The sequence below is a fragment of the Haematobia irritans genome, chromosome 4, assembly GCF_050003625.1.
Source record: "Haematobia irritans isolate KBUSLIRL chromosome 4, ASM5000362v1, whole genome shotgun sequence".
Taxonomy (NCBI): Eukaryota; Metazoa; Arthropoda; class Insecta; order Diptera; family Muscidae; genus Haematobia; species Haematobia irritans.
Genome location: NC_134400.1, coordinates 58,170,459 through 58,195,625, shown reverse-complemented (window position 1 = coordinate 58,195,625; position 25,167 = coordinate 58,170,459). Strand labels below are relative to the sequence as shown.

At 35.2% G+C, this 25,167-nt stretch overlaps 2 protein-coding genes and 4 long non-coding RNA genes across 6 annotated transcripts; 2 read left to right on the top strand and 4 right to left on the bottom strand.

Annotated features, from left to right (window-relative positions):
• Positions 1-1,294: 1,294 nt before the first annotated feature.
• LOC142235017 (uncharacterized) lies at positions 1,295-1,622 on the bottom strand. Its single transcript, XR_012721768.1, has 2 exons — positions 1,552-1,622; positions 1,295-1,483 (listed from the first exon to the last, which is right to left on the bottom strand). It is a non-coding gene; the product is annotated as an uncharacterized LOC142235017 (long non-coding RNA).
• An 85-nt stretch (positions 1,623-1,707) lies between these two features.
• On the top strand, positions 1,708-2,112 carry LOC142235016 (uncharacterized). Its single transcript, XR_012721767.1, has 2 exons — positions 1,708-1,861; positions 1,919-2,112. It is a non-coding gene; the product is annotated as an uncharacterized LOC142235016 (long non-coding RNA).
• A 2,097-nt stretch (positions 2,113-4,209) lies between these two features.
• Positions 4,210-4,595, bottom strand: LOC142236047 (uncharacterized). Its single transcript, XR_012721882.1, has 2 exons — positions 4,481-4,595; positions 4,210-4,423 (listed from the first exon to the last, which is right to left on the bottom strand). It is a non-coding gene; the product is annotated as an uncharacterized LOC142236047 (long non-coding RNA).
• Positions 4,596-7,192: 2,597 nt separating this feature from the next.
• On the bottom strand, positions 7,193-8,540 carry LOC142234764 (uncharacterized). The gene is made up of 3 exons (XR_012721707.1): positions 8,266-8,540; positions 7,806-8,200; positions 7,193-7,741 (listed from the first exon to the last, which is right to left on the bottom strand). It is a non-coding gene; the product is annotated as an uncharacterized LOC142234764 (long non-coding RNA).
• Positions 8,541-8,718: 178 nt separating this feature from the next.
• Positions 8,719-9,746, top strand: LOC142236094 (uncharacterized). The gene has a single exon (XM_075307344.1). It carries the CDS (start codon positions 8,858-8,860, stop codon positions 9,557-9,559), a length of 702 nt encoding a protein of 233 aa, XP_075163459.1. The 5' UTR covers positions 8,719-8,857; the 3' UTR covers positions 9,560-9,746.
• A 4,393-nt stretch (positions 9,747-14,139) lies between these two features.
• On the bottom strand, positions 14,140-24,408 carry LOC142233029 (uncharacterized). Its single transcript, XM_075303799.1, has 5 exons — positions 24,027-24,408; positions 23,334-23,965; positions 21,346-23,112; positions 15,105-15,655; positions 14,140-15,039 (listed from the first exon to the last, which is right to left on the bottom strand). Exons 1-5 carry the CDS (start codon positions 24,145-24,147, stop codon positions 14,967-14,969), a joined length of 3,144 nt encoding a protein of 1,047 aa, XP_075159914.1. The 5' UTR covers positions 24,148-24,408; the 3' UTR covers positions 14,140-14,966.
• Between the last annotated feature and the right edge of the window lie 759 nt (positions 24,409-25,167).

The following is a 25,167-nucleotide window of genomic DNA, read 5'->3' as shown; positions in this document are numbered from 1 at the left end:
GATGGGGGGCAGCATATCATAAAGTACAAAATGTACTTCATACATGTATTTTGCCATCACTACTTTTACAAAAGCCATTTTATTTTTTGTGAAACGCCAAGCGCAACCAGCTTGTTATATTTTATTTAAATAAAAACGAAAATAAAGTTCTGAAAACATAGTTTTTACGCTTAAAATTGTGAAAGGTATATTGGAGAACAATTTTTGATTTTCCAAATGTAATAAAGTGATTGTTTTTCAAATATTTTACAGACACGCTGCCTCCATCGAATAAAAGCACTGGCTGATAGACGCTGCAATATGTAACTCGCTACTTGTAACTCTACCTCATCATTAATGCAAAAAATTATGTTAAATGTGATGTGATAGTGGTATAAATGTTATATTTTTACGAATTTGTAAATAATTAATCAAACTAATAAATATCTAAACAAACGTGTTTTACTCGACCACAATGATTCTTTTACCACTATCTTAAAATGTGCTTTTTCTGATTGTTTGGAGGGTTTTTTTTGGCGTCGTTCTAAATTGATCTATAAAGGCACCTAATAATTGCACTCATGCGAAACCTTTTTGTAGTAACTTGGCGTGGTACAACTTCTCAATAGTGACGGCGCTTTTCCGACGAGTTTTTGATATCGTATATGATTGTTTTCGACGTACTGGGGATTCTCAGAAGCGCCCCCAAATTCAAAAAATGTTGGCAGGGTAGGTTTGAAGAATTAAAATGAGATTTAGTTTGAAAAGTTGTTGCTAATATGTTGAGAAATTGTTGGTAACGTGTTGAACTCTACTGTTGATGGTAATGTCTGTTTTTTGTTGAGAACGCGATTTTCTCAACAATTTCTCAAATTGAATTCTAATCTAATTCTTTGAAAAATTGTTTGAAAGCGTATTGAATATAAGCATTTCTCCAATGCTTGATTTAATGGGAGGATGAACATTTCAAAAAATGTTACACATTTTTCAGTTTAACCTTAGGTTAGACACCAATGTTTTTCTACATTATCTGCCACTACCCTGCCAACATTTTTTGAATTTGGGGGCGCTTCTGAGAATCCCCACTACGTCGAAAACAGTCATATACGATATCCAAAACTCCTCGGACAAGCGCAGTCACTATTGAGAAGTTGTACCACGCCAAGTTACTACAAAAAAGTATCGCATGAGTGCAATTATTAGGTGCCCTTCTGGATACATTTAGAAGGACGCCAATAAGAGCCCCTTCAAACTATCAGAAAAAGTGCATTTTAAGATAGTTGTAAAAGAATCATTGTGGTCAAGTAAAACACGATTGTTTAGATGTTTATTAATTTGATTAAACATTTATAAATTCTCATAAATATAACATTTATACGACTATCACATCACATTTAACATATTTTTATGCATTAATAAAAGATTTATGTTGAGTTACAAGTTGCAAGTTACATGTTGTAGCGTCTATCAGCCAGTGCTTTTATTTCCAATGGAGGCAGCGTGTCTGGAAAAGTATCTGAATAACTATCACTTTATTCCATTTGGAAAGTCAAAAATTGTTCACCAATATACCTTTCACAATTTTAAGCGAAATAACTATCTTTTCAGCACTTCATTATCATTTTTATTTAAATAAATTATAACCCTGCCAGCATTTCAAAGTTCCATTTCAACCTCATCGTTACCACAGACTCGTAAATGTCACTTCAACCATCATGAAAAGGTACATCAAAAAGTACATGCAAGTAATTTGCCATCCCTACTGTTAAAAAAGCCATTTTTTTTGTGAAACGCCAAGCGCAACCAGCTTGTTATATTTTAATTAAATAAAAACGAAAATAAAGTTCTGAAAACATAGATTATACGCTTAAAATTGTGAAAGGTATATTGGTGAACAATTTGGTGATTTTCCAAATGGAATAAAGTGATTGTTTTTCAGATATTTTACAGACACGCTGCCTCCATGGAATAAAAACACTGGTTGATAGACGCAGCAACATGTAACTCGCTACTTGTAACTCAACATCATCATTAATGCCAAAAATTATGTTAAATGTAATGTGATAGTGGTATAAATGTTATATTTTTAAGAATTTGTAAATGTTTAATCAAATTAATAAATATCTAAACAAACGTGTTTTACTCGACCACAATGATTCTTTTACAACTATCTTAAAATGCACTTTTTCTGATTGTTTGGAGGGTCCCTTATTGGCGTCGTTCTAAATTGATCTATAAAGGCACCTAATAATTGCACTCATGCGAAACATTTTTGTAGTAACTTGGCGTGGTACAACTTCTCAATAGTGACGGCGCTTTTCCGGCGAGTTTTTGATGTCGTATATGATTGTTTTCGACGTAGTGGGGATTCTCAAAAGAGTCCCCAAATTCAAAAAATGTTGGCAGGGAAGAAGCTAGATGTGCTTGGTGTTTCACAAAATATAAAATGGCTCTTGTAACAATAGTGATGGCAAAGTACTTTCATGCGAATAGTGATGGCAAAATACTATTACAGTTGGCGATTGTTGCAGTGTCACTTACGAGTCTGTGGTAGCGATGAGGATGAAATGGAACTTTGAAATGCTGGCAGGGGAGTCCCTGCCAACATTTTTTTGAATTTGAGGGCGCTTCCTTCTTCGAAGGAAGAAAACAGCCATTTTGGAACTATTCCGCGTTTATTTCTCCGTAATTTAATTGACAACATCGCCGAACGTCATAAAAATATTACATATGCATACGCAGCAGTTGATTAGATTGTTTACACATACGCATTCATGATAATTGTTTTGAAAAGTTTTTTCTACCAGTTTTTAAATTGTTTTGCAACCAAACCTAACACAGCACTGGACACTAATAATTGTTAAGAATAAAACGCCAGCCGCTCTACTCCTGGTGTCTTACCACATTCGGCAACAGCTTTAACGACATGTGGTACATGGTCGTCTTCTTCAGCTTTTCGTCAATTTATAACGCCCATCTAACAAACATATAATTCTACTTGATATGCAACGGCTTACCTCCAGTACATTTTCGAATTGTTTGATTATTACTTGGCCAAAATGTTGATGACATCTTTCAAAATGTGTTGAAAATGATTGGAGAAAAATTAAAACAAAATACCTCGTAGTGAATTTGAAGAAATAAAAAGATGTGGAACTCCCCGCCTTATTTATATATTATTTATGCTTTTTTCTTAAAACATCGATTAAAATAAAAATACACCTTTCATAATTTTAAGCGTAATAACTATGTTTTCAGCAATTCATTTTTGTTTTTATATAAATAATTTATAACAAGCCTGTTGCGCTTGGCGTTTCACAAAATATAAAATGCCAGAATTTCAAAGTTCCATTTCATCCTCATCGCTACCACAGACTCATAAATGACACTACCACAATCGCCAACTGTGATGGGGGAAACGTATCAAAAAGTACGAAATGTACACGAAAGTCTTTTGCCAACACTATTGTTACAGCCCTGTCAACATTTTTTGAATTTGACGGCGAGAATCCCCACCACGTAGAAAACAGTCGTTTACGATTTCCAAAATTCGTCGCTTAATAATTGGACTCATGCGATACTTTTTTGTAGTAACTTGGCGTGATACAACTTCTCAAATTACGGCACTTTTGCGACTAGTTTTGCATGTCGTATACGATTGTTTTCGACGTGGTGGCTATCAGTTATTCCGGACGGAATGTCGGTGTTTGTAAAGAATCGTACAGTCCCTGCCAGCATTTCAAAGTTCCATTTCATCCCTGCCAACATTTATTGAATTTGGGGGCGCTTCTGAGAATCGCCACTACGCCGAAAACAGTCGTATACGATATCCAAAACTCCTCGGAAAAGCACGAAAAAGTTTCTCATCAGTGCAATTATTAGGTGCCTATTTAGATCAATTTCGAAGAACGCCAATAAGAACCCCTGCAAACTATCAGAAAAAGTGCATTTTAAGATAATTGTAGAAGAATCATTCCCTGCCAACATTTTTTGAATTTGGGGAATCTTTTGAGAATCCTCACTACGTCGAAAACAATCATATACGACATCAAAAACTCGTCGGAAAAGCGCCGTCACTATTGAGAAGTTGTACCACGCCAAGTTACTACAAAAATGTTTCGCATGAGTGCAATTATTAGGTGCCTTTATAGATCAATTTAGAACGACGCAAATAAGGGACCCTCCAAACAATCAGAAAAAGTGCATTTTAAGATAGTTGTAAAAGAATCATTGTGGTCGAGTAAAACACGTTTGTTTAGATATTTATTAAATTGATTAAACATTTACAAATTCTTAAAAATATAACATTTATACCACTATCACATTACATTTAACATAATTTTTGGCATTAATGATGATGTTGAGTTACAAGTAGCGAGTTACATGTTGCTGCGTCTATCAACCAGTGTTTTTATTCCATGGAGGCAGCGTGTCTGTAAAATATCTGAAAAACAATCACTTTATTCCATTTGGAAAATCACCAAATTGTTCACCAATATACCTTTCACAATTTTAAGCGTATAATCTATGTTTTCAGAACTTTATTTTCGTTTTTATTTAATTAAAATATAACAAGCTGGTTGCGCTTGGCGTTTCCCAAAACAAATGGCTTTTTTTAACAGTAGGGATGGCAAATTACTTGCATGTACTTTTTGATGTACCTTTTCATGATGGTTGAAGTGACATTTACGAGTCTGAGGTAACGATGAGGTTGAAATGGAACTTTGAAATGCTGGCAGGGTTGTAGTCAAGTAAAACACGATTGCGTAGATGTTTGATTTGATTAAACATTTATAATTTCTTATAAATATAACATTTTTCGGTTTATCTCATCACATTTAACATAATTTTTTGCATTAATAAAAGAATGATGTTGAGTTTTAAGTATCAAGTTACATGTTGCAGCGTCTATCAGCCAGTTTGTTTATTTTCGATGGAGACAGCGTGCCTGGAAAAATATTTGAAAAACGATCACTTTATTCTATTTGGAAAGTCGAAAATTGTTCACCATATACCTTTCACAATTTTAAGCGTAATACCTATGTTTTCAGAACTTTATTTTCATTTTTATTTAAATAAAATATAACAAGCTGGTTGCGCTTGGCGTTTCACAAAAAAATAAAATGGCTCTTCTAACAGTAGTGATGGCAAAATACTTTCATGTACATTTTGTACTTTTTGATATGCTTCCCCATCACAGTTCGCGATGGTTGTGGTTACATTTACGAGTCTGTGGTAGCGATGAGGATGAAATGGAACTTTGAAATGCTGGCAGTGATGGCAAAATACTGTCACAGTTGGCGATTGTTGCAGTGCCACTTACGAGTCTATGGTAGCGATGAGGATGAAATGGAACTTTGAAATACTGGCAGGGTCAAGTCAAGTTGAATTTATGTTGAAAATTTCATTTACCCTCAAAACGAAAAATTGTTTCATTTGAAAAACGCTCATCCTGTGTTTATTGCAAGGCATATTAATTAAAGGTAAAGTCACGAGCAAGCGTGTATGCACCCCATGCTATTTAGAAAGCCAAACTAAAATGACAGGTCACTTAAGTTGACATTTTGTGTATGTGTAGTGTTGTTGTATTGTAACACAATGTAAATAAATGCAATATTTAGGTATATATACCTAATATATTCACCTAATATGGGTGCCTGGTCATAGGAACATACCGGGGAACTGTGAAGCAGATGTGTTAGCAAGGCTAGGAACTACCTTACATATTCCAGGGGAACTAGAATCTGTTGGTATTCCTCTGGCCACCTGCAAGCTCTTACTGCGTGAGAAGGCTGTTATGATGGCCAATATTCGATGGGAAAATTGCAAGGGTTGTAACGACACCAAGCAAATATGGCCCCATTTAAACTTAAACCGCACACTAGATATGCTAGTGTTCTCAAGGCGTCAGATAGCACTCCTAATATCTGCTATAACGGGTCGCTGCCTGATAGGCGAATTTGCAAAAACTATAGGTGCGAAGTATAATGACTATTGTATAAGCTGTCATGACGTGGAGGAAAAGGAATCAATTAAACACCTCTTGTGTGAGTGTCCTGCTTTTTGTGTAAGGCGTAAGCGAATTTTAGGAGCATATAGCTTTAGATTACTGGCTGACCTGGAAAACGTTAACTTAAGCAGTTTGTTAATGTTTTTGGAGCAATCTGGTTGGTTCCGCAAAAGTAAATAATAGAGAAGGTTCAGTGGTTAAGACTAGAAGTGCCCATATGTAATAGGTACTTTTAGTTAAATGTGGTATCACAATGGACTGAATAGTCTAAGTGAGCCTGAAATTTAATCGGGCTGCCACTTTAACCTAACCTAGGTACACAAAGAATGTAAACAAACCTACTAAACGTAAACAAAGCCTTTGACAAGATGAATGTCGATATTAGTCACCTGATTGCATGACTTTACCTCTTTAATATGCCTTGTGTTTATTGGGTTTCCTCTTGTATTTGTATAAGTGACAATATTTATGCGCTTTACAGACTATCAGTTATTCCGGACGAAAGTGCTCGTGTCGAACATATATCCCATATGTTGTGCACATTATAAATTAAGTCCGAATGCATAATCGATACTGCTGCATGTTTATAGGATCGATAACACATTTACCGATTATTTAGTCATCGCCGACAAGTCGTATCGATCCGACATATTGTAAGATTCTTTACAAAGACCGACATTCCGTCCGGAATAACTGACAATCTTTAATGCTCTTTACAGTTTATCAATTATTCCGGACGGAATGTTTCAAAGATTTCGTCAACATTTTGGCAAATTGGAAGTAATTCGCAAACAATTTGAAGATGTATTGAAGATGAGCCGTTTCAAGTCAAGTTGAATTTATGTTGAAAATGATATTTACCCTCAAACTGAAAAGGTGTTGCATTTGAAAAACGCTCATCCTGTATTTATTGGGACCCAATAAACGCAAACGTTTGAAAAATACTAAAATTCAATAATTTTTCAAACATTTTTTCAAAGGATTAGGGTAATATTCAAGTTGAGAAATTGTTGAGAAAATAGCGTTCTCAACAAAAAACAGACATTACCCTCAACAGTAAAATTCAACACAATAGCAATAATTTCTCAATTGTAATCCTCAAATTGAAGTGCATCGCTACTCAATAATTTCTCAAACAGTTTTCAATGTGAGAAAAATAAAAAATTAGCATTGTTGCGAATACTTTCAAACCACAATTTGTATGAAAGTCAATCCTAGTTCTAACTGAAAGTCAATACTAAATTTCTAGGGATTTTGTAAATTTTATTATTTTTTTCGTTAACAAATATAATAATATTAAAAATAACATTAATAATATATAAAAATAATAATATAATACCAATCAAAATGTAATTATCTTATTAAACGTATTAATAAATAAAACTATGAATACAACTTTAAATATCTTAAACATTTTACATGTATAATTCCATTTCCTCCATAATGTTGGTGTCAAATAACTATTAATTAATATGCTGGCAATTTGAAATAATTACTATCGAGTAACTTGCTGGCTTGTGTGTTAGAATAGATTCCAGCAAGAGGAAATCACAAAATATAAAACTGATGACGGGATGTAAATTGATGTAATGCACATTTTCATCCAGAAGTTCTTGATATAGGAATTGTTGCACTTTGTTTTAATTGGTTGCACTTTGTAAGTTTTCTGAAATCTTTTCTTTGTTGTTTCCTTCATCGGTTTTTCATCGGCCAACATCTTCCAAGAATATACCATCCAATGATTTTAGTTTTCTGCAAAACAATCGAGTTTTGTGATTTCCATTATGTTTTCATTTCACTTTTTATTTTGACTTACCAATTTGTATTTCTTCTAACTGACCACGTACTTCGTGACACAAAATGTATTGAAAACCACAAAATTCGATTTACTCAAGAACGTTGGTGTTACAAAATTGTTGTTATTCAAATACTGGCAATTTTCAGGAACTTCATGACCAGATAATTGAAATAAATTTCCAGCAATTTCAATTCACAAAATAACAAATTAAACCGATGATGCGATGTAAATTAAACTATCTATGTGGTGCGAATTATCATCCAGTAGTTGTTGATATAGAAAAGCATAAATACCAAGTTTTTTTGGTTGCACTTTGATTTATGGAAACTTTCTCTTCTCGATAAGCCACTATCATTTTTCACCGGCCAGCCTCTTAATGTGTCCAAGAATCAGCATCCAAATATTTTAGTTGTCTGCAAAGAGATTTGAGTTTAGTGACTTCCTTAAAGTTTTCATTTCATGTTTTAGTTTTACTTACCAATTATTATAAGTAATTTCAATTGATTATTAAAAAATTTCCACATTTTTGTATTTCTTCCACGAACTTTGTTGTCCAAAGTAGTATTGAAAACCATGTGGTTTTTTCGTTGCATTTCAGGGTAGTGTTTTGTCAAAGTTTTCTCCAATTATCTTCAACACATTTTCAAAGTTTTCGTCAACATTTTGCCAAATTGGTTGTAATTCGCAAACAATTTGAAGATGTATTGAATATGAGCCGTTTCAAGTCAAGTTGAATTTATGTTGAAAATGATATTTACCCTCAAACTGAAAAGGTGTTGCATTTGAAAAACGCTCATCCTGTGTTTATTGGGGATTATATAATTTTATTTGAGCGATATTTTCTTATAAATGTGGCAACGCTAGTTGCAATTTGTTAATGGTTACCGATTACTGTGAAAATATCTCAGTAATTGGTTTTGTAAAAGCAAGTTGTTACCCAACACTGGAATCTTGGTGCATTGTTGATTGTTTTGAAAATTTGTATTTTTCATTCTTCAAGAAAACGAGCATCGCGTGAGTTTCACATTGTTCTTAAACGCTTGTTTGGAAAATTCGTACCAACCACAGCAATGTGTTCACGAGCATCTAATAACTTGGAATACAGTCAAGAATATACTGAGGAGACTTGTACAAATACAGGCACCAGTAATAACCTGGATAATTCTGGCGATGTAAGCAATACATCATCATACCGTTTACAGACATCATGTTGCTCCACAACATCCAATGATAGTGAACTGTCATCGCTTTCATTATGCTTAGACAGAGAAATGGAGACGTATGCGAAAAACATTGACATCGACGAACTGCCCGCTTTTGAAGTTCGTTTAATTTCCCCCTTGGGACGAACTCCATCGCCCATTGATAGCGAGGACATGGCAACACCGACAAGGCCACCCCGTAGGCCTCCAAGCCCCTGTAGAGATAACCCGGACTTTGTAGCCCTTCATGAAATTAACGCACAGATAAGCCCGCCTAGCGATAACGGCGACCATCTTGAGGATGAACAATGTCTTAGCCGAACTAGCAGTTTGGAAACAATATTTGAAGGGGTATTTCTAAACACACCGCCTCGACCACATCCTAACATACACCTCCAACGTAATAACCGATGTCGTTCCAGTCTATTAGAAAAAGTGGCATTAAATCGTCTTCAGATAGGAAAGGAGAACAAATCACCAAAATCTCTATTGAAATCGGACCTTCCACCAAAGCTTCAAAATTCCTTGGATTTAGTTTCAAACTCTCATACAGAAAATGGTTTTTCATAAACCATCAAACTGAGATGGATTCTAGTTTTTTATTTTTATAGATGGTATTTTCTTGCTTTTATTCAATTAGTGCTTACACTCGTGTATTGGTGTATAAAAAAATATCAGTGTAGGTTTTATCCAGGAAGATTATTCGTTTTTGATATGCATATAATAAATAAATACATTCGATGTTTTAAAAACATAAGTAATTTTTTTACAAATTGTTTTTCTTTTTTCGGGCTAAAGGTAAGTACTTCGCTTTTCAAGTTGAAATTTTCGCGGTTACTTTATTAAGACAGTTTAAAGGCCGGTACTCTGTTCGGTTTTCGTGTTGAAACTCCATACAAAACCAAAAAATGCGAAAAACTTGCGAAATTTTTTCCATTTGTGATACTTTGCTTTTTTTCGAGTTGAAAAATTGATTTTTATAGCATGGCGCCATTTGCAGTGTGAAATAAGAAATAATTTATTTATTAAAACTATTGTGTTTTTTTCATATTTTTGCTCCGAAAATATACAAAGGATGAAAGGAGTATCAGATCAATTGCCCAAAATTAACATTTTATTTTTCCTTGTTTTCGCTTTCTATGTGCGAAATAATGGTTTCTATAAAATTTTTTCGCAAGAATGAACATAGAACCGGTATTAAAGCAGATAAATTAACTCAATTCTTGTTCCTCTAAATTTCGGCAATACATTATGGGAATATGTTTGCTGTTCAGTAAAGGTAGGTACTATGTTCCGTTTTCACGTTGAAATTTTCGCGGTTAGGGTAGGTACTATGTTCGGTTTTCGAGTTGAAAACCACTTTATTTTCGCGATTACTTTTCCTTAAATAACCAAAATTATAAATGAAAACAAACTTATTCCTGTAAAGTGTTGCCGAAATCTAGAGGAACAAGAAACTACGCATCAATTGAGTTAATTTGTCTGCTTTATATTGAACTGTTTTAATAAAGTAACCACGAAAATTTCAACGCGAAAAGCGAACATAGTACTTACCTTTACTTTATTAAAACAGTTCAATATGAAGCAGAAAAATTAACTCACTTGACGCGCAGTTTATTTTTTCCTAAAGATTTCGGCGTGACTTTACAGGAATATGTTTATTTTCATTTATAATTTTGATTATATAAGGAAAAGTAATCGCGAAAATAAAGTGGGTTTTAACTCGAAAACTCGAACATAGTACCCACCTTAACGTCGAATTACATGAAATAAATGCAGTTTGGAGAATACATTTTAATTAGGGCAGATCGCGGCCCTTGATATGGAGTTCTGAAAGGGTGTTTTGTACATAGCTTTTCTTATTCTGCTGAAAAAATACTATTCTTAACAAACCTTTCATAAAAGTAGATATAGCACACTTATACCCTCACACTTGTATTTTCATTATAATGATAAGAATCTTATAGCCGAATCTTATTCGCCAGCTGAAACCTTTAATCGCCTTAAGAAAACTTACGCCCATGTTCTTCATTTCGATTTAGATCATTTAGAGAACATTCCGATTGTAAGGTGTTCAATTCGAACATATCCCAGCAAAACAAGAACTTCCAAAAAAGTAGTTTGGATCCCCAATTTGTGATCCGGAAGTAGAACAAACTTGGATCATCTCCAATGAATTTTACATAGGCTTGTCATAGGATGGAAGTACTCCACTTTTGGATCCTTTGCATTGCTTTAAAGGTTGTGCCTTGGAAGTTCATTTGGATGAAGATATTTAAAAAAAAACTAAAACAACATTTTTTTCCAATTTCACTTTTTATTTGTATCAGTATGTTTTGCTACACTTTTATATTCCTATTATCTAATTTTTACAAACTGAAAAACGTCTTCGCTTCTACCTTTGGTTGAATCTGGGTCTGTTGGCCCCATAACAGAACGCCTTAGCACACTGGGTTAGCATGCCCAAGGTCGTGGGTTCGATTCCTGCTTCGACCGAACAGCAAAAAGTTTTTCAATGCTGCTGACATTTCTGAGTGTTTCAAAGCTTCTCTAAGTGGTTTCACTGCAATGTGAAACGCCGTTCGGACTCGGCTATAAAAAGGGGGTCCCTTGTCATTGAGCTTAACATGGAATCGGGCAGCACTCAGTGATAAGAGAGAAGTTCCCCACTGTGGTATCACGATGGACTGAATAATCTAAGTGAGCCTAATATATCGGGCTGCCACCTAACCTAACCTAGCACACTCTGCTAGTCTTGGACAAAAATCGTTCACCGTATTGATTCGGACTCACCGTTCCTTTTGTACAAAGGAACTAGTTCCTTCAAATCGTTCCGGATTTTTATATTTGTCATCACTGTCATCTACTAAAGACAGACATGACATTGTTTGCTTACTTTGTGTAACGAAGTTCGTGGTCAATTGAAAGGTACAAAAATATGGAAAATTGAGTGAAATTACTTCAAATAGTTTATATATAATAGTAAGTGTAGTATAATATAGTAAGAAAAAGTAATGAAAGGAATGGAAAATTTAAGGAAGTAACTAAACTCAGGAAGCCAAACTCTTTGGATGGATTTTTGGATTTAATAACACTATACTCTGTGCAAAATTATTCATTGCAAGAAATTACGATTTTTTTATCTTTTGTGAAGAGCCTGAGAGGGAAATAATGATTCTATTAAATAGCAGCATATCAATCAATGATTTAAATACATACGCGCCAAAATGAATGAATTGGCAAATAGCTCAAACAGAAGTAAAAAGTCAAACTGCGATCCGCGGAACGATGGAGCGTAAATTGAAAACAAAACTAAATGACAAAAGGAACGATGAGAACGAAAGTGATGGAACTAGTGACAGTCGTTCCTTTTAGTGAACCGTTCATTGGAACTAGTTCGTTCCGAAACGACACAAGACTACAAACCACCTTGTTTTCACGGTTACTTTTTTGAATCAATTAATTAATTTACCAATATCAAATGTTTCCCAATCAATGCCTTGGACTGTTTCCATCCATAATTTGACAATATAATTGTCGTCACAGATATGTTTGCACTTCTAATTTTGTGATTTGGTGGAAATCCAGAATGTAGTATCCACCTTTACGTATTACAAATTAGTTTGGAATACTAAACTAATAATAACTGTAACAGGAAATATTGAGAAATGGTTCCCTAGCAAAATGATTAGAGTTAATAAACACCATTGAAAGAGCAATTAGATTGCTCACGTTGGAGAGAAAGTAAACCCCAAAAATGTATCCCTTAACACATTTGCAGAAAAAGGAAAAAGTAGTCTATTACATATAATGAAGTACCATTCAGAGATGCGTTAAGTGGGTTGCTGGGATGTCATCGGGGTTATGAACATATATTTTCATTTTAAATTCCACTAGTTTGAGGGTATTAAGTAAGCTTTGTACCTCCCTCCATTCCAGTCTCGTGTATTTGTAGAAGGCAAAAAGAGACCGAAAGCAAATGTTTCAGTAGACATCCGAACAAGTGAAAAACAATAATACACGTACGCACATTATTATTGTCAGTGACATCAGCGATGCCAGTATTATCCTGGCTCTTGTCCCCAAATTTGGACGCTTCCATCCCCTAAAGAAACCTCAATTTAAAGTAAAATTCCTCACAAAAATTCCCAACTTTGAGTTTTTATGAAAAAAAAAAATAAAGAAAAAATGGTCCGCTGTAGAAAATCCGTGATAATTAAAAAAAATTGTTGTTGTGTTATGTCAGTTTGCGAGCTACAAACAGATCAATATTTCAAAAACTAGGAGATGGATCATCAAAATATCCGATACAAGCCGTCACCAGAATTAATTATGTGTATACAGAATCAACGAATTTGTATCTTCTAAAATCTCGAGAAATAAAAATAGGAGTTCGGTCAGTATCTGTATTTATCGATACTCAAGAAATAAAATTGGGTGATCGATCATTACGAAGGCGTTGTTAAAAATGGACCAATATGAATAATATTCATAATATCCATGCTTACAGGATATTATTGTTCAAATCAGTAATGTACGCAGATGAGAGGGTAAAAATGTAGAAATCAAGAATTATTCCATTATTTTAAACCTGATTTATTATACTGAACAGATTTCGAAAAAAAAAATCTCTTAAAGTTCTGGAAATTCCCCATCAATTCCCCAAATAGAAACTTTCGTCCTCATCCACGAGAAAATATCCCCAATTTGGAGGGAAATCCCGAATACTGGCAATATTGAGTGCTCTACCGAATGAAAATCGAAAGGTTACCTTTTGCATGCAAGAATAACGTTCTTCCACTGTGCTAACCAATTGTTTAATACCACTCAATGTCGGGTGATTAAGCATGCAAAGTTTATAATTACCTTATGGCGATTTCGAAATTGATTGCAACATTCTCGAAATTGATTGCAAAATATTAAACACACTGTCATAGATTTCGGACCCGGTATCCCTCACAATATTATGAATTAACAATAACTTTGGAATGACACTATCAATTTTGGTGAAAATGCGATGAGCAAAAAGTAGTGCAACACCAAGGCAACATATTTTTTTGCAAATCGAAAACGCCCTTAGTTTAGATGTCTGGGTTTTTATTTACCTTCTCTTTGGAACTATATCTCCGGTATCAAAAATATATGTAAAGTAAAATTCAAATATTTGTTTTATTTTGGTGTAAAAAATAATGGGAATAATATAAATACATATCTATAAAACATCATACTTGGCACAGTGATCCACAATTGAAATAGACCGTTATCATTGGGTTAAAGTCCAATTGTAATTGATTGTAGGAATGGGTAGAAAAAATTCTCTTTACGCCTAATTATATGAAATAATTATGTAATTCTTTTAATTTTGTAATTAAGTCCGATGTCTATTACGAATTTAAAAGAATTGGGAAAAATAAATGAATAAAATACAACAATGTTTAAAATAAGCCTTATAAAACTTTGTAGAATTCACGTAATTTAATTTTCATTTATTTTAGCAATATAGCATTATATTGGCATAAATAAAAAATAAATAAATAATATTTTGGGAAATATACATATGAGCAGGAATCTTTGATAATAAATTACAATATTGCATTTTCGTTATTTTGGTGAATTGTATTTCTAGAATCCTAAAAATTCTGGCTAAAACCAAATTTATTGTCTCCACTAATCGACTATTTCATTTTTGGGTCACTGTGCACGGACTACAAGTAAAAACCATAAATATAGTGTCAAAACTAAAATCGTTAAAAAAGGCAGGTAAATCGCGAAAAGATATTATAAAAGTACAACATATGGAAAAATGCTTTACAAGCATTCCACGTATATACCTAAAAATCTTAATCTATCTTTGTACACACACATGCCTGGGATCAGACAAGACATTTTCGGGACTGTACAACCAAAAATATTTAGAATTATCTTAAGACAAAGCTACGGCGTATACACTGTTGCTTGGATGTTATACCTGACGTTGTCAGAAATTCTGAGAATGCCGCGAACTGGAAAACACTTTTACCTTCAACAGGCCAGGATTAACTTCATTCCATCTGTTTTAAAAAGAGCAAGAATGTCAGCGAAAAAATTAACAATCAATTATTTTTGGTGAACTTACTTAAGGTAGCGTTCTTCTAGACGTGCCTTTACTTTGCTTTTTATGACAGATATACCTCCTGCACTGTGTTTGCCACGTCCGGTAATTATGAAAATATATTTATAGTTGCGCGACGCCGCACGCAAAGAGGTAATATGACGATCCAAAAATAGATCCAGACAACCCATCGCCTCTACCAAATGCAGGTAATGAAGATCCAAATGATCCGGATTATTTTGTGTATATTTATGTACATTCATAATGCAATTTGCTGCTCGGTGGTTATACATATCGATCTTTTGTTTATGCAAATTTGCGATTTGAGAGTAATAAATACCAGCTCCACCATTTCCCGATTGAATAGCTTCCTTAGCCTTTTGAAAACATTCTGCTCTTAGTTGACAATGATGGGCTGCTAGATTTCTTGCTTCTTCAAATTCTTTGAGTGCTAAGCGTTTTGCATTTTCTGGTGACCATGTGGATCCTCCACTATTGTTATCATTATCATTCCATGAGTTATTGGTATCAACTTGAGAACTGTCTGGCATTTCATTACTGTTTTCTTGTTGAAGCTAATAATAAATATAATAATAATAATAAACATTAGCATTTTATATGAACAGTAACATACGTTAGAGGTATCAGACTCAATATTTTTTTTGTGTCGAACGGACTCAATACCCACTTTCCCGCCGAACTCTGACAGGTGGACTTACTTCTCCAATACGTAGGGATAGCGTATATGCCATGGTCCGGATCATGGTGCGGTTGAACACTACATATAATATATACCCACTACTCGGAAAAAGTCTCATCCCCCAATTCAAAACGCTCTTCTAGAGATGGTCTTATTTTCGCTTCACAAGAAGTTCTTTTGAGTTGATATATAAAAATCCTTTGTAAGATTATTTTATTTATTTATTTATTTAATCAACCAACGCCCTTCTGGACAACATGTTGATAGAATTCAATCAATAGAGCTCTAGTATTCCAAATAAAAACTTAACCTTATAATTAAAACGAAACTAAAAAAAAAAACTTAAAATTAAAATCCTAACGCCCAACCCTTTATACATAGCAAACAAGAAATTAAAACGTATTGAGTTTGAAATTGTCAGTGAGATGATAAATATTTGCATTATAGAGTAGATAAATAATTTAACAAATTCCTTTTAAATGTAAAAGGAGTAATAGAGAAATTTTTAAGGTGGTGAGGTAGCGAGTTCCATAACCTGGCTACACGTACAGAAAACGATCTCTCAAAGACAAGATGGTGAAAATGATCCAAGAGCACCTGTGTATTTCTAGTCGTATTCAAAAACGTTATTGACTCCATCAAATACAGTGGACCCGTGAAACTCAGTCCAGAATCAATCTCAAATCCTAAACAGGAAACGGAAGTAGAACTAGATACAACAGAATTCTGTACCGTAATACTTGCAGAGTGATCACGCGCCCCATGAAATAAAAAACACAATAAGTTTTCCGCACATTTAAGCAGATATTATTCTCGCAACACCACACAGAAATACGCCCAATATCGTCGTCAAGTTCCCGAATGCAATTACCCAAAGAAGAATCCGAAGAATTATATAATTGGATGTCATCCGCATAGATCCCAAGCTCAGAAAAATGAACACATTCGCAAATGTCATTGACATATAACATAAAAAGCAACGGACCTAGAATGGAACCTTGCGGGACACCATAGTGTATTGCACGAGTCCCAGATGATCGACCATTAAATATGAGTATACCCGGATTCCTACGGTCTAAAGATCTTCTTATATTGTCCGTGACATGAATCATTAAAGAAGTTGTGCTATGGTGGCTCCTAAAGCCAGATTGGCAGCTGTCCACCAAGGAATGCGATTCAAGATATGCACACATCTGATCCTTAAGAATTATCTAAAACGCCTTAGACAAAGCAGGGGGCTAATCACGGCATTCGATATAGAATTCATAATCGTATCGAAAAAATTGTCGATACGATTAAAAGTTTGGATCACGGCATTCGATCGAAATTTGATGCAATTTCTCTAGCATTGCCAACAGCAAAAAACGAAGCAGAACAAAATCAAATGACAAAATTAAGTTAGCGGCACAAAATAGAATGTAGAAAACACATGTTTTTGAAAATTTCAAAGTAAAAAGTAAATTGTATGGTATATGAGTATTACATATTTAACCAACTTTTTACATTGCTCCGAATTCCTTCCTAATTGGATGATGAGATGAATATAAAATAATTCGGCGACAAATAAGGAATAGAAGTGCACATTGTTATTGGTGTAAGTACATGGGTTTGAAATGGTGTGCACTGTTAGAAAGTCTCCTTTGGAGGCTTAATGGACGATTTCGGCTGACGAATGGAAAATAATTTTTGGTGGCATGTCAACGTTAATTCTATCGCTTTACAAATGTCTGCCGTCTTAAAACTTTTTGCCAGTGCAAGCCTTCATCATTCACTATTCTTACAAAGTGATCCAAAAGCGTTATGTTGTCACGGAATGGTACGGAAATTAGGTGATCACAATCTCTTGGATATCGATTTAGCATGTGAACTTTATATATGGGTCTTTGCCAATTCGAACTAAAACTAATATATTTACTATTCCTATATGGCGAAAACAATGTAAACAACAAGTGAAAATGTTTTACGATTGCAATTTACCAATCGAAAAAATTGTCGATTTAGATTTCGATCGAAAGTTCTCGATGTCGAATGCCGTGATTAGCCCCCAGGTAGGACACAAATCGGTCTAAAGTCTGAGCATTCCTTGCCAGAAGTACCCTGTTTTCGTAGAGGAAATACCTTAGCCAGCTTCCAATTCGCAGGGAATATTCCAGTCAAAATAATCGTATTGAAAAAAATGTAGAAGATGTCGGGAAATAAATGGATAAATCAATTTAATGAATTTCACCGGAGTAGAATCATGACCTGTCGCATTCGACTTAATACTAGATATTGCACAAAAAATCCATTGCTATTACTAAATCCATAAATATTTAGCAATGAATTAAAATTTTCTGTTTAATTGAACCTATAGAATTTCAGGTGGATGACAAATGGTAATATTCTTGCAAATTGTAAGTTCTTTTCCTTTTCATAAAGGAAAAAATACAAACCAAATTAGTAGTATATCTTTCGTCCGATTTACAATAATATGGCGTCAAAAGCCAGAGTTTTGCCCTGATTTGCTTCAAATTTTGCACAAGAAGTTGTATCACTAAATGTGCCAAATTTGGTTGATATCGGTTTAGATTTATATATCTTTCGCCCGATTTAGACTCATATGACTCCGACTTGTGGAAATATCGCCCGACTTGGCCAAATAATAAAGGGTGATTTGTTAAGAGCTTGATAACTTTTTTTAAAAAAAAAACGCATAAAATTTGCAAAATCTCATCGGTTCTTTATTTGAAACGTTAGATTGGTCCATGACATTTACTTTTTGAAGATAATTTCATTTAAATGTTGACCGCGGCTGCGTCTTAGGTGGTCCATTCGGAAAGTCCAATTTTGGGCAACTTTTTCGAGCATTTCGGCCGGAATAGCCCGAATTTCTTCGGAAATGTTGTCTTCCAAAGCTGGAATAGTTGCTGGCTTATTTCTGTAGACTTTAGACTTGACGTAGCCCCACAAAAAATAGTCTAAAGGCGTCAAATCGCATGATCTTGGTGGCCAACTTACCAGTCCATTTCTTGAGATGAATTGTTCTCCGAAGTTTTCCCTCAAAATGGCCATAGAATCGCGAGCTGTGTGGCATGTAGCGCCATCTTGTTGAAACCACATGTCAACCAAGTTCAGTTCTTCCATTTTTGGCAACAAAAAGTTTGTTAGCATCGAACGATAGCGATCGCCATTCACCGTAACGTTGCGTCCAACAGCATCTTTGAAAAAATACGGTCCAATGATTCCACCAGCGTACAAACCACACCAAACAGTGCATTTTTCGGGATGCATGGGCAGTTCTTGAACGGCTTCTGGTTGCTCTTCACTCCAAATGCGGCAATTTTGCTTATTTACGTAGCCATTCAACCAGTCGATTATGTAGACCATAAATCGGACGTAAAGCGCGAAACACATTTCGAACCGAACACTGATTTTGGTAATAAAATTCAATGATTTGCAAGCGTTGCTCGTTAGTAAGTCTATTCATGATGAAATGTCAAAGCATACTGAGCATCTTTCTCTTTGACACCATGTCTGAAATCCCACGTGATCTGTCAAATACTAATGCATGAAAATCCTAACCTCAAAAGAATCACCCTTTATATCACAACCCACAATTGACCACATATCTCGGCGAGATCTAACCAATATCCTTGTAAGATCGCCACTGCTAAGTAGCAAAACTTGTAAATATTACTCAAATTTTTCTATATCTCGAATACATATGTATCGCCCCATAAATCATAAATGCTCTATTGTACAATTGCATTAAAATTGCTCTAGCTTTATATTTCCCATATTTTTTACTAACATTGTGTTTTTTTTTTATCGAACGGTCCCATCGCCCACTTTCCCGCCCCTTCCGACCGTGAGGGCCTCGTCCCCATGACGTAGGGACAGCGTACACACCATGATCCGGACCATGGCGGGGTGGAGGCAGAGGGATTTGACCAGCTACAGAGAAGGACTCATCAGCTGGGTATATTAAAACACAAGATCAAATATTAGGTTATTCAATATAACTAATGAATTAGTTATCCAAGTATGCTAAAATTCTAGACTTCATCATATCAATACTAAGGTTAGTGTCAACTAGATGATAGATTGAATTAAAAATAATACACATCCTACGAATAGGCTCCACAGAAGCATAATTCGAACGTTGAAAATCAATGTAAAGAAACTGGTAATACCTAGATGCCCTAAAAGGAACATTTATCCTGATCCTAGATTTTAATTCCGAGCATGGAATATCCCCACTAACTAATCATGGAGCTCAACATCGTCCGTCGGCTCCTAAGAGTAGGCAAATTAATCAGCCTCAATCTAGAAGTGTATGAAGGAAGAACAAAGTTACTGTTCCAATGAAGATGTCTCAAAGCGAACAACAAGAACTGCTTCTGAACCGATTGTATCCTATCAATGTAAACTTCATACTGATGATCCCACACGATAGAACCATACTCTAGAATGGGTCTAACAAGGGCAGTAAAAAGCCTCTTTGTAACATAAGAATCCGAAAACTCCTTCGCCTAACGCTTTATGAATCCTAGAACCCCATACGCCTTACTCACCATCGAATCAATATGACCATTAAAATTAAGCCTACGATCCATAACAATGCCAAGATCAACAAAAGAATCAATCTCTTCCAATAACGAGCCCCGTATACTATACCGAACATCAATAGGCCTAGACCTAAGGAATCGCATAAACTTGCATTTCCTCAAGTTTAATCCCATTTAAATTGTAATTATAGAGATTTTATAGAAGTACAAATTTGTCTCCAAATCGGTTAACTTATAAATACTTGTATATGAGAATATAAACCTTCATAATAACTACCAACAAATTTTGATTTTGAAATTTTGAAATTTGAAGCAGTTGAGATGGTAACACAAATTTTGGTCTACATAGGGCATAATATAGTCGGTCCCGCCCGACTTTAGACTTTAATTACTTGTTTTACTATACGTCGTACTTTTTTGTATTTGGAGGAGAGAGCCCAAAGTGTATGTAGTTTCACTGATTTGGAACATAAACTACAGAAAATATATGAAATACGTTCAAATGCATGACAATATATATAGTTGTACTCGTGCTTTAAGCTTAAAAAAAAGTTCAAAAAATATAGGTTCCATCCATAAGTTCAAACTGATTTGTGTTAAACTTTACGAGTATTCCAAGCCTTTGGGACACTATTTGCGCCTGACTAGGTTATTATTTGCGAATGTGTTTGTGTTGTAGTTATTTCGTAAACTTCGGATGTTACGTCTGTAAATTCTCTTCTATTCATGATAATTCCCAGCGCATAGGGGCTGGGGCTGTGGGAGCCACATTCTCTTTTTAATCAGAGGATTATCACATAATCAGTATCAGAATCGGCTGAATAGTCTAAGTGGGCCTAAAATATCGGGTTGTCATTACACCTAACCTAAGCTACACATGGAGCCAAACATGGAATCGGACAGTACGTGTTGATAGAAATTCAACCCTTGGGTATCTAAACGAACTTACAGCCACTTTGTGAGGGAAGTTCATCACAACTTATTTTCCTTATAAAAAGGTGAAAAACTAGAAACATACCTCATCATTATCCTGGGAATTCGTGGCAGCCATTGTACTTGTCAAAATGGACATGGTTTCATTATAATTGTTGTCGGTCGTCGTTAAAATATCGAGCAAGGTCTCACGTGGTATATCAGGGAAGGTTTCACACAGCTTCATCTGTGTCAAATGCGCTGCTAAATCCGTAGGCTGTGACAACTTCTCCATTTCCCTTCTTTGCTGATCAATTTCTTCTTTATCACGTTTGTATAGATTCCAAGCACATTCAATATTTAACATCTCTCTCAAATTACTTGGCGATTGTTTGTATTCTGCGTATTTTGGATGCTTCAAAAGCCGAGCAAATTCTTCATCTTCTCGCACCATTTTTTGGCGTTCCTCTTCCATATGATTGTAGGCAGACTCCATCCATAACATATACAGTTGTTTGGCTAAGGAGCGCGGCATGAATACTTTTAAATTTAAAGGCAATGATGGAGGTATTCTCTCCTCCAGTTCGGATTCATTGCGGAATTTCTCAAGTAGTTGTTGGACTAAATGTTCTCCCAGTGACATTTCTAACATATCGTCGGTTGAGACATCACAATGATCACCATTTTCATCGTCGTCATCATCGTCCTCTTCGACATTTACAATGTCCCTTTGATTTTCTCCGTTTTCTTCGCAGTTTATGGTCATCGGAATTGTAGTATCCACTGATCCAGTTGCTAAGCCACTGCGAATGTTGCGAATTTTCAATAGGTGTTCTGAATAATGATCATCTCCAAGAACAAAACGACTTTCTATATTCTCTTTCACTTCAAGAATAGTGGGATCAACGTTCTGATGGCGGCGACCGAATCTCGATCGTTGCGGCCTATGCGTTTGCGACATTTCATTAGAATCTTCATGATTGCTTGACTTTGCATATTGCATACTCTGGTTTATAATATCGTTCTCAATTTTATTGTCATCCATTGGTTGTGCAACGGTTGCCTGATTACATAAACACATAAATGTATCCACTCCATTAAAGTTTTCGTCTGGATGTGCGTCGCCCCGTAATCTGGCTAGTTCATCTTCTTTTAATAAAATATCTATTGCCCAGTCAATGTCTCCATTACATTTAGCAAAAAGATCCCACAAGCCAGACACTTCTTTGTTAGGATAAATTTGCCTTAGAGTGACAAATGCAACATTTTCATTTGGACAACCAACACTGTGACGGTTAAAGGAATTAGGTGAGGACATTTCGAGTTCTGATTCCTTTTCCTCATTCTCTTCTTTTGCATCGATTATTTGCCTTTTATCCGATTTATCACGAAGTAGATCAATCAATGACTTTTCTCCATCTTCTGCACTTCTTGTTTTTTTGTCCTTATCAAACGTTGGAAAGGATTTCGTGTTATGTTGATCCAATCCCCAAAAATCAACTGATTCAGCTTCATAAGGTTTCCATACATTTGACAATTTTTTCTCTAGCAAACTGTAGACATCTCTTTCTGATGCGGACTTGATTGGTGATGGCGAATAGGAAGAATTACTTTCTTTTGAAATCTGCTCTTCTGCTGGTTGCGAATTCTCTTTCTGATTTTGCGACACCTTAGGTGGGGATAATCCAGTTTTAAACTTCTTTCGTTGCCCTTTTGGAGCATTAGTATCGTAACTACCCCAATTACTTGTGTCTCCTGTTACTTCAACGTTCGCTTCATTTTCAATTTCCATCTTCTCCGGTTCTTTAGGTTTAAAAGGGGGAATCAAACGCATCTGTGGTAAACTTACTGTGTATTTGGTATTTTTCAGCATCTAAAACAAATACAAAATAAAAATCGTAATACACAATCCAATCATTAGAACTTATAAAATTTAGAATGTAAAGGTCTAGAGCCAAGACCGGAAACACGTTTTTGGGAAATTTTAGACTTCAAATTCTAAAAAATGTTATTGCCTAAGCCATAGCACGCATTCTAAAAATTGAAATGAGTGACACACGGTAAGACTAAGTTCTTATCATTACGTTATTTTACCTTCATTAAATCCGTTACATCTCCTCTCTCGTATTTATCCATCATAATACGTATTTTGTCAGCAGCAACACCATGAATATTGCGTTGAGCTAGTTTACTTGCACATTTGTTCCATACGGGTTTCGGTTCTACTATCTCAATCAAGTAACCATGCTGAACAGCATATTTTACATATGGCATCATTTCCCAAAGCTTTAAATTTGTGTTATCCACAATAATTGGACTGAAACCGCTTATGGCCTTTTCTCGTACACGGTTCTGATTGAACTCGTGCGCCTCGGAAAGATATTTTACATTATACCTGTAAACTCCTCTGGAATTATAGAAATAGTCATCGGTGCTGAAGATAAAATCCCCAATGTTACAAAACGGTGGTTGCAAATCGACAAAATTTTTTACAATTTCTCTAGCAGAATAGGTCTTGCCTACTCCAGGAGGACCTCGCATTAGTATCATAACCCGATAACCATTTTTTATATGATCCCCTATACGTCTATCACGATCAGACAGAAAAGTATTTTCCTTTTTGGGCGAACTGTTAGATCGCAAAATGGGTTTCGTTGCTGGGTTTGCACCCTCGTTGTTAGCGCCATTGTTTATAAAGCTCATCCACTGGTTGACGCACAGTTCCACTAGTAATAAAAATTGTTTATCGTAAAAATATTATTTTTAATACTATACGTAGATACCCACAATCCCAATTGTTGGCTATGCACAATTGACGTAATTGCCATCGAGGTGTTGTGAAGAAAAGTTCTTCCAATTTTTGCAGCACACATTCCTGCTCAGGCGTTTCTGCTTTACTTACGTACATTATTTCCTTGATAATATTCTTCTGATAAGTTACGTCGCAATTTCGAATGTCTTCTTTGATTGATACTTTCTTACTGTACAGTTCTTATGGGCTTTGGATGTGGGAAAATAATAGCATGATGGAAATATCGAAATCCCGAATTAAAGACAGAACATGGTATGTACGAACAGGCAGGTTTTCCAAAAATAACAGATAAATTAAATAAACGCTGTGTTATTATGATTGGGAGAATGTAGCGTTGCCACAAATAAACAAAGAAATTTTGCCACGATGTGTGGTTGCCAACTACTTTACCAAATGCGACCTAATTTAAATTCGTATGCCAAACAGAGTCATCTACAGTGTGGTCGAAGCAGCACTTATTCGGTTGGCTCATTATTACTATTTTATTTTAATACTACGTTCGTACTAGACACGAAACCTCGTAAACGAAATCCTCCTAGATCTCAGTAGATTTGCAATAGACAAATATCAGCTGGCTCGTAGAGGATTTCAACAAAATCTCTTTCACAATCCCCTATACTGCCTTGTACAACTGTTTTAGTACTAACAAGTATATACGGCCGTAAGTTCGGCCAGGCCGAATCTTATGTACCCTCCACCATGGATTGCGTAGAAACTTCTACGAAAGACTGTCATCCACAATCGAATTACTTGGGTAGTGGTATCTTAAAATTTCTTAACATCGTTTTCTAAATTGTGAGTTAGTCCATACATGGTACATATTAGACAAAAATGTATATCTAATTATACAATTATTTTTCGAGCTTTATGGACAGATATAGATTAAGGAACATGGTTAATAGAGCCATTGAAAAGAAAACGCCAGATACAAATCTATACACGCCTGGACTGTACATGTTTCGGTTCGGGCGAATGAACCTTTCCACAGCCTTTAGTATAGATCTGGTTGGGAGAGATAACTCAATTTTGGGCCCCCAGCCAGATCTATACTAAAGGCTGTGGAAAGGTTCATTCGCCCGAACCGAAACATGTACAGTCCAGGCATGTATAGATTTG